The 9964-nt window shown below is 47.9% G+C and overlaps 1 protein-coding gene across 1 annotated transcript; it reads right to left on the bottom strand.

Annotated features, from left to right (window-relative positions):
• Positions 1-1767: 1767 nt before the first annotated feature.
• Positions 1768-8959, bottom strand: LOC103232721 (melanoma-associated antigen 11). Its single transcript, XM_007992927.3, has 5 exons — positions 6492-8959; positions 5388-5497; positions 4053-4148; positions 3355-3425; positions 1768-3279 (listed from the first exon to the last, which is right to left on the bottom strand). Exons 2-5 carry the CDS (start codon positions 5478-5480, stop codon positions 2253-2255), a joined length of 1287 nt encoding a protein of 428 aa, XP_007991118.3. The 5' UTR covers positions 5481-5497; positions 6492-8959; the 3' UTR covers positions 1768-2252.
• Between the last annotated feature and the right edge of the window lie 1005 nt (positions 8960-9964).

Below are 9964 nucleotides of genomic sequence, written 5' to 3'. Positions count from 1 at the left end.
GGGAAAGTGATGTCACATGGCCCTTCCTAATGACTAGGGGGCTGGCAATGTATTGTCCCCTTTTGATCGAGATGGAGAAAAGGACAAGATGTGGATGAGGAGTTGCAGTCTCTCCCATAAGCCATTACATAGTAGATGCTCGACTAAAAGCAAATATATTTATTAGAACAAGAGTCCTCCTCCTCGTCTGTTGGAGGAGTTTCTGAACAAAGCCTAATTTGCGTGGCAATTGTCCACCTTTTTCAAGTGCCTCCTGTGTGACAGGTGCTTTCAAATGCAGGATGACACTTAATTTTCAAAGGGTATTGTAAACCTCAGCAGAAAGGGTCCCTTTTCTTCATTCAATATCACTTTTCTGCACTGCACTTTGAAATAACCTCTAAAATCTTTATAGGTGTAGAACTTTTCCTCCATTTGATTCCTGGTCAAAATCTTAACCTGTGAGTTTCTGCTACCCTCCACACACCTGAACACCTGTCGATGTCTTTAGGCACACTGAAAGCCCATATTTTCCTGTGGGGCAAGCACTAGACAAGAGAAAGTAGAAACTTGGTTAATTATTCTACTAAAATTTGAGCTAGTATTCCCACCAAGGCAGCATTTTTCACCTCCTGGGAGACTCTGGGGTTTTAGGACTTCAGCCTTAGTAGATGTTGACTCCACAGTGATTCCCATGTTCTCCAGCTTATGCGGGAGACTTTAGATTTTCACCACCAAGGTAACGCCATTCATCCTTGTATGTGTTCAGTGACCAGTTTCAAATAAAACACCCCATTAAATTCCTATTACAAATAACAAGGTGGTTTAAAAAAACTCTCTCTGTGTAGCTTCATATCTCAAGAATAGTATTATCATGTGCTAATCACATTCCACTCACCATCTATTTAGAAAAGTTCGAGAGTGTATTTAGACACACAGTTGGGGTGACAGGATGTGTAAACGGGAGGGCAGGTGATTTCACTTGGCCTTCACAGCAAGCAGCAGGGAGGAGCAGGCAGCAGGCCAGATTCCAATTGGAAGAGAGCGCACATAGGGGAGACCAAGGGAAGGCCTCTATGATGAGGGAAAGTGTTAGGGCTGGACAGAAATTCCTGCACCTGGGTAGAGTCAGCTCTCAGGAACCCTAGGGCTCAGGCAGGAGGACCCTAGGTTAATAAAGCCCACAGACTATCCCCAGATTATGTTTCATTCTCATTGTCACCTTCCTTTCGTAGGCCTGCTTTCAGTACCATCTCCACAGGGTCCTTCTTTTGGCCACTTAAGAGACATTATGCAGTACTGAGAAAACAAAGGAATTAAAGGACAGAGGTACACTTCAGGCTGGAAAGAGTGAGAATAGAATGGGCTCTAGATTAATTCAGACCAACCTTGTGGTTTACCAGTGATAAGATCTTGGGAAAGTTACTGAGCACCATGAGACTCAGGTTCATCCAGAAAATGGGTTTGATAGACCATTTTTTAGGACTGTTATAATGTAGCAAATGTATTAAAACACCAGGGACAATGCCTGGAATATATTGAATATTTAATGATTGACAGCCATTTATAGTATTACTTTGACCCCAGGTGCTACCACTCTCTACTTTGGAATATTTCTTATTGTCCAGGACATCTCAGAGAATCTGCAACTCAATAGGAAACTGCATTTCCTTCGTGAATATGTATGTGGTGGTGGTGGGGGGGGGGGTTGTACGTGTGTGTGTGTGTGTGTGTTTGTGTGTGTACTTTCATAGAACAACAGATGAACATGGATAAGACAAGAATTAATGACCTTCTCCTTTTATTTCTGTTTCACAACACCAGTTCAACTTTATTGCTAAGTTCTTACGTTCTCCAAGAAAATACCTATTGCAAATCACAGCAAGATGGAAGATTTCCCAAAATGTTTTACAAAATGGCAAACTCTTGCACTTGAAATGGATAAGCAAAACTACATGTGTGGTCAGCATCATCCACATACTTAGATGTTGAAGCTAACTAAAACTTTTATTAAAGGAACACTATTTGAAAATTACCAAAAGGACACAAAAAGAAATCTCCAAGTCACCGTATGGAAGAGAAACCTAAAAGCGGTATACAATGTGTTCCCTTCCATTCACTGTGCCTTCTACTACTGATAACACTGACTTCTCCATAAAACACAGAGGGAAGAATGGGACTGATTTCACACAGGGCAGGGAAACTGCTGGGTGTGGCCCTGAAGCATGCATTGGCCCGTTTCCCTGCCCACTGGCCCTGGTTGCATCTCATGCTCAGACTCTTTCTTCCTCCTCTCTCAAAGCATCTTCATACAGGGATGGGTAAGAACTGGGATCCCTCCCATTGGCCTTGGCTATGTACTCAAGAACTTTCATCTTGCTGGTCTCAGCGTGGGCCCTTGGACCCCACAGGAACTCATAACATGCAGGATCAGTGGCGGGCACCTGCCGGTACACCAGGTACTTTTCCTGCACCCAATCATGGGTGAGGAGCTTCTTGGGCTCCCCAAAGAGGAAGTGCTCCCTTCCAGCATACACCCCCATAATGCTCAGGACTTCCCACATAACCTCTTCAGGGACGCAGTTCCCCTCCATGAAGATCACACCCAGGACTATTATCAGGAGGCCAGACTTGGGCATGCTCTGCTCATCACCCTGTATGCCATCATAAGAGAGGCTGAGGGAGGTGACAAGGACATAGGAGTGGCTAGTGGGGTCCACTTCCTTCACATCAATGCCAAAGAGCAGTTGCATGCATTCAGAGGCTTCCCTAAATATCTCAGGAAAGTAGTCCTCATAATTTTTGATGACACTCCCCAGCATTTCTGCCTTTGTGATCAGCCCCTTGACTCGATACTTGCGGAGCAATAAATGAACCAAATTAATTATCTTGTCATGTAGTATATCTTGGGAAAAGGACTCAGGTTCTATCAGGTCGGGCGAAGTACTTGGCCCCTCCTCTTCTTGGCTGCTGGAGCCCTCATCAGATAGGCTCCCAAAGATGGAGTCCATGGCAGTGGGAGAGGAGGACTCTCCCTGAGGACTCTGGGGAGGACCTGATGACTCAGTAGCAGGCACCTCCTCTAGAGTGCCCACATTCAGAGTAGAGGAGAAGGAGGCAGCCTCCTGCTCCTCAGCTTGGAGAGCCTGTGCACCACCCACCAAGCCCGGGTTGTCTTCTTGGGCCTGAAGGCCTTCCTCAGGCTTGCAGTGCTGACTCCTTTGCTCAAGAGGCATGATGACTCCGGTTAGGTCAGCAGGCCAAACTGTGGGAAAGACCTGGGTGATGGGGCCCCACAGCCTGGGGAGAGAGGGAGTGTGAGAGCAGACTCAGATGAGATATGAACCATGGAGAATCTCACAAAGGCCTACTTACACTTCTCCTCCGGTGATCCTCTGGGTCCTCCTGGGGCTCCTGTCCTCTTGGTTGGCCTGTTCTCTAAAAACCTGAAAAAGGAAATGAGAAGGCTGCTCAAGATGCAGCTGGACATCAGAGCAGGAAGCTCCAGGACTGAGGTAGGGCAGGTGAGACTGCAAGCGGGGGGGTCCCTCACTGTACTGGGGCAGGTGGGGCCATTTGCAGGTTGAGGGTGAACATCTCATCTAGACTGCTGGCACTGCCTGGGCTTCCTGTGTTCTGAGACCTGAAGACATTGCCTGAGACCAAGGCCTCACTGCTCGGTTTTTGGAGCTTCTGGAAGAGGAATCATGGGGCCCTGAGGCTGCACACTGCAAGCACCTATCCTGGCACGCCAGCACAGTCAGAAAGGCGGGCCAAACTCTGTGAGTTTCTCACTTTTTTGGAGTGGATGGTCCCCTCTGTGTTCAGGGCTCTCAACTTTTTCCTGCCAGGGCCTGGAAGACACACCTCTCCTGACCTGAGGGCTAAGTGCAGCCCTCTCAGACCAATGCCTCCCCTCCCTGAGACCAATGATCCCAGTATAAGAGAGGGGTCTCAGCAGATAGTTCTGCCCATGCTCTCTGGGGAGACAGCAGGGGCAGAGCAGATTTCTCTGTGGCCCTCCTCTGTGTTCTGGCCAGGGGCAACCTTCAATCCTCCCTCAGGTTTCTCACCTGGACTCTTGGCAGATCCTGGGACCACTGTATTTGCGGACCAGACGGGGCTCCTTCTGTTGACTGGAAGTCGTCCTCTGAGAACATAGTGCTCACCTGCCCGAGATTCCAAAACAGAAGTAAGGGGCCCCACGTCCCATCACCTCATCATGTGGTTGTCCAGAGCTGACAGCAGAAGCTGACCCCTTCGGTTCTGGGGTGGGGATTCCAAAGTCCTCCTGTGGGTTTTTCATCTTTACTTCTGTCGGGGCCTGTCCTTCCTTGACTCCCAACCCCTGAGATGAGCAGACATATCCCTTTACACCAAGACCTCATCTCCCTGAATGTTTCCCAACTTTCTGCCTGTGGTACAAGTGAGCTTGCCACTTGGGGCCACCCGTGATCAGGTCCCCATACAGCCAACCACAGGGGATAGACAGACTCTGTGGGATCCCTTCATTATGGGGTGGAGATACCTCCAGTCCTCACAAAGGGGACACACACACCTTGAGTCCTAAAGATCCTGGGACTCCTCCCTCTGCTGACCAGGTGTGGCTCCACCTGCTGACCTATCATCACCCCCTTGAAACAAGGTGCTCACCTCCATGAGCAAGGTGCCACCCCCAACCCGGTGGCAGAATTGTGAGCACGGCACATGCCTCCCCTACCTGGGGCCTCCCAGGGATGAAAACAGGGGAAGCTGGGATTTGTGAGATCCCTTTTTCTTTGGCACGCGGGAGGGTACATTCTTACCTTCAGTCTTCATCAATTTTCCTCTCCTTGACTACTGGTAGATCCTGGACTCCACCCTGTGCTGACCAGGTGTGTATCCCTCTGCTGACCTGAGGACCCACCTCAGACCAAGGGCCCCACCTCTCTGAGATGTGGGAGGCAGAAAGTGAAGGGGCACTACACGGACACCCCTGCATGGGATGCCAAAGGGTGACAGATGGAGCAGATTTCAGGGGTGCCTCCACTCTCTGGGTGTCCTCCAGGTATTCAGATTTACTCCTGACAAGGCCTATCCATGTCTCTCCTGCTGAACTGTGGATGGATTTTGCAGGCCAAGACCACCATCTCCCAGAGAACTCCAACTAGGAAGTGGGGAGCTGCCTCTCTTTCCTAGAGTCCTGCCTGGGGCCTCCAACGACTGATGGCAGGGGCAGGTTTTCTACCTCAGGGATAATTGGTTGCCTGAATCCTCCCTCAGTGCTCTGGGACTCCCCACTGGGTTCACCTGAGGCCCCACTCCTCAGACCACAACCCACTCCTCTCTGACACCACAAAGGCAGAGTGAGGATGCACCACATGTGGCCACTGTGCCTTAGAACTCCAAGGGCCAAGGTCCCTGCTGACCTGGAGTCCAAGGTGTCCTGAGTCCTCCTTCTTCTTCCTCTTGATGCTGGCAGGGCTGCACCCGAGACCCTCTCTGCGGATCTGAGTCTCCATTCCTCAGATTCTCAAGGCTGAATGAAGAGGCACCTCAGTCTGAGACGGCGGGGTGGCGGGGGGGGGGGGGGAGCCGTCCTGGGGTGCTGGGTCCCTTCAGTTGTCCCTCAGGCCTCCCTCGCCTCCCAGCAGGGACTGGGCCCTGTCTGTGCTCCCTCTAGGTCGTTCTCATGGTACCAAGCTCCTTCCCTCCGTCAGCCCAGGATGCGGAAATCAGCAACCATATGCCTAGCGGCCATGCCAGGAACTTCCCAGGGCTGACAGCAGAGAGGGAGCCTCGCTCTGTGGGGCCTCAGCCTTCCCTCAGGGTCCTGACCTTGATGCCTGGCAGAACCTGGGCCCTGCCCTCTCCTAACCGGCACTGCCCTGGTCACACCAAGCTCTGACCCCAAAGTTCCCTGAGGCTTAAGCGGCGGGGGACAGAAGCTAAGGGGGGTGGCGGAAGGGGACGGCCCAGACTGAGAAGTCCGTCCCCGTGGGGTGATCCAGGCCTGGCAGCAGAGGCGGTGTTGGATTATTTGGGGTCCTCTATCTGGGGAGGGGGTGCCCTCAGTCCTCCCTCAGCATCTCATCTTGCCTCCTCACAGAGCCTGGGCCTGCTGCCCTCAGCGGATCACAAGCCACCCCTCAGAACCTGGCTGTCACTTCTCTCTGACCCCCTAATGTGCAAGTCCGCAGCACCAAGCCGGGAGGTCCTTTGCGTTAACTGCAGGGACAAGGATGGACTCTGGGGCCCCTCTATCACGATGGGGTGGAACCTCTCCATAATTTCTCAGAGTCCTGATGTTGATGTCTGGAAAGGCCGGGACCCCACCCTTATTGGAACTGCCTCTGCCCAGGTCACACCATAGATTCAACTCCCAGAGTCTCCTTGGGCACTGAGGTGGGGGATTGTCTCAGCCTGACAATTTGTGCCCCCCTTGTCTCAGGGCTGGCGCCAGGGTTGGCGATGGATTATCTGGGGCCCTCTATCTGGGGAGGAGGCCTCCTCAGTCCTCCTTCAGCTCTCACCTTGCCTCCTCACAGAGCCTGGGCCCGCTGCCCTCTGCCACTCTCAAGACACCCCTCAGAAAGACGCGTTCGCTTCTCTCAGATCCCAGAGGCGGAAGCCAGTGGAGGTCATATCCGGTCCCCACGCCTGGAGCTTCCCTGGATTGACAGCAGGGACGGAACCCGATTCTGCCGGTATGGGGGTGGGGCGGAGGGGAAGAGTAGTGGCGAGGGGTGCAGATGTGGTCGAGGGTCTTGGGGGTGCCTGAATCCTCCCTCAGGTTTCTGACCTTGATTCCTCGCAGAGCCTGGAGCTCCGTCCTCTGCCAATGATGTCTGCTCCTCTCGGACCAAGTCTCTGACTCTGAGTCCCGTGAGGTGGCAGTGAGCGGGAGGTGTGAGGTTGGGGGACAACATTGCCAAGGTCTTCCAGGGCTGACAGGAGGGACCGAGCTGGATTCTGTGGCCCCTCTATGTGGGGAGGGTGGACCGTCAGTCCTCACTCAGGAGGGGCCTCCTCTTGGCTGCCGGTTCTTTCATGAAGTGATGGGTGGGAGATGCTCTGTTTCAGTCACCTCTGAGCATTGCCCAACTGCATACCTTGCAGAGAATAGCTGCGGATCCCAGGCTAGGTGCTTCCATGTGGCTTCAGTACCCGTGATTGTAGTGACCTCTGGGAGAAGACGCACACCTTCCCACGAGGGCTCCTCCCCAGCCAGATCTAGACTTTGCAAACTTTTGCCCTGAAAGCTTTATTTTTACACTGAAGAGGCTGAGCGCTGCAAGAAATTTGTGGAAGTCCTGCGTTTAGAATTTATCTAACACTTCATAGTTCATTATAGTGATTTTCATTTTTTAATTCTCATTCAATGTCAAAAATCATACTTAACCTAACTATGCCTTTTTCAGTCTGATGGTCAATACGCTAATTTAATCCATTCGTTATCTTCAATTAAAATGATAATTGTTAAAAAGCCAATCTTTATCTACTGACACGGTTTTAGTGGTTATTAGCACAAATTCCAGCCATATTACTTTAATCAACCAGTGTTTCCTCCTGTCCTGAAGTTACCCCTTGACTACTGGCACCTATGGTCTGAGTGAGATGCTACCCGAGTTTTCCACAGTGAAGTAGGGGCAGAATTTTAAACATTTCTTTCTTCTTGTCCACCCCAACTTCCCTGCCACTCTTCCCCCGCAATCACAAGTATTCCTTCAGAATACAATGAAATTCTCAGGGATGGCTCATGTTTTTTTGTTTAGATTTCATTGTTTATATTGTTTTCTTGTTCCTTTATTTATTTATTTTTAGTCTGTAGTTTTCCAGGGTTGTTTTGGGGAGCCTAAGATAGAAGCCCAAGGCTGAACACGGTGGTTCACACCTGTAATCCAAACACTTTGGTAGGCCAAGCCGGGAGGAACACTTGAACCCTGTAGCTCAAGATTAATCTGAGCTATATAACAAGACCCCATCTCAAAAAGAAAGAAAGAGAGAGAGAGAGAGAGAGAGAGAGAAAGGAAGAAAGAAAGAAAAGAAAGAAAAGAAAAGAAAGAAAGAAAGAAAGAAAGAAAGAAAGAAAGAAAGAAAGAAAGAAAGAAAGAAAGAAAGAAAGAGAAAGAAAGGAAGAAAGGAAGAAAGGAAGAAAGGAAGAAAGAAGGAAAGAAGAAAAAAAGAAATGAAAAATTAGTTGGGTGTGGTGGTGAGTGACTGCAGTCCCAGCTGGTAGGGAGGCTAAGGTGGAAGGATCACTGGAGCCCAGGAGGTCAATGCTGCAGTGAGCTGTGTTCACACCACTGCACTGCAGCCTTGGAAACAGAGTGAGGTCCTGTCTAAAACAAAAACAAAAACAATCCAAAACCAACAGATGCCTGAGCTTGAGTGTCATCTTGGCTGGTTAAGGAATTATGTCTGTCAATTTTTGAAAATAGAATTGCCATCTTTGCAATATTCTATTGCCTGTCAATGATATCATATACTGCCTTGTTTATTTGGGCGCTCTTTGAACTGGATGTATCAGTACTTGTATAGTTGCCTCAGTAAAAATCATACATGCTTTTTTTAGTCTTGTTAGGTAATTTTTGGATATTGTTGCTATTGTGAATGGGATATTTTCTATGACCTGTTCTTAATAGTTATTGTCTGTTTTGCAAATCTTTTGATTTTGCTCTATTGATCTTCCATTCACTATTTTTCACATGTCTCTTATTCATTTGACTATTTCAGGTGCGCAATTTTTGAATTTTCTAAATAGACTGTTGCATTACCTTACCAAATATCACTCTTTCTTTCCAATATACATACCTCTTATTTATTTTGGTATCCGTATCTCTGGCTTTGTATTCCAATACAACTTTGAAAAACAGCAATGATAGCATACATTTATGACCTGTCCCTGACACGAATGCTTCCAACATTTTATAATTAAGTATATTTGCTATCGATTTGATGAAACAAAATTTCCTTCTACTCTTAATTTTCTAGTTATTTTTATCATGGATGATTACTAATTTTTTCAAAGCATTTTCTGTATCCGTTAATATGATCATATGTTTTGCCTCTATAATCTTGTTAATATAGGGAATCACACTGAAGGTATATTTTAATGTCAAATTGTATTTTCATTCTTTGGATATATCCTGTTTTTCCATTTAGTACACTACCCTAATGAATTGGCTATTAATTTATTTAGGATATTTGTTGCTATGTAGTAACTTTGGTTTAAGTGTTCTTTTCATGGTGAGGTCCTCTTCTGATATTTGAAACAAAGAACACTAGTCTCAGAAAATGAGTTCCACAATTGCCCATCTTTTTGTTTGGTTTTTAAGAGTTTGCTTAAGATGGCAATGAATTCTCTCTAATTATTTGGTAAAACTGGCCTCTGAAACTTTCTTTTCCTGGATCATTTGTGGGTGGTTTGAACTGATAACACAGTTTTAGTTTGTAATGTTTGATTAAAGTTTTCTATTTCTCTATGGACCAATTTGATCTTCCCCCCCCCCACCCGAGACAGAGTCTCGCTCCGTCACCCAGGCTGGAGTGCAGTGGCACGATCTCAGCTCACTGCAACCTCCACCTCCCAGGTTCAAGCAATTCTCCTGCCTCAGCCTCCTGAGTAGCTAGGATTTCAGGCATGCACCACCACACCCAGCTAAGTTTTGTATTTTTAGTAGAGACAGGGTTTCACCATATTGTCCAGACTGGTCTCAAACTCCTGACCTCATGATCCACCTGCCTCGGCCTCCCAAAGTGCTGGGATTACAGGTGTGAGCCACCGTGCTGGGCCTTTTTTTTTTTTAAATAAAATATAGTTCATTTCACTTAGGATTTCAAATTTAATGCCATATTTATAATGAAATATCTTTATTATAGAAAGTGTCAAACATGTAAAACAGTATAGTATAATATACCCAATATACTTGATATTCAGCATCAAAACTCTTCAATCCATTACTAATCTGTTTCCAACTATACTTCTACCTACCCCACATCTCAA

Source organism: Chlorocebus sabaeus, chromosome X (genome assembly GCF_047675955.1).
Source record: "Chlorocebus sabaeus isolate Y175 chromosome X, mChlSab1.0.hap1, whole genome shotgun sequence".
In the NCBI taxonomy this organism is placed as follows: Eukaryota; Metazoa; Chordata; class Mammalia; order Primates; family Cercopithecidae; genus Chlorocebus; species Chlorocebus sabaeus.
The sequence above is the reverse complement of the archived record's forward strand: the minus strand, read 5'-3'. Positions and strand labels throughout refer to the sequence as shown.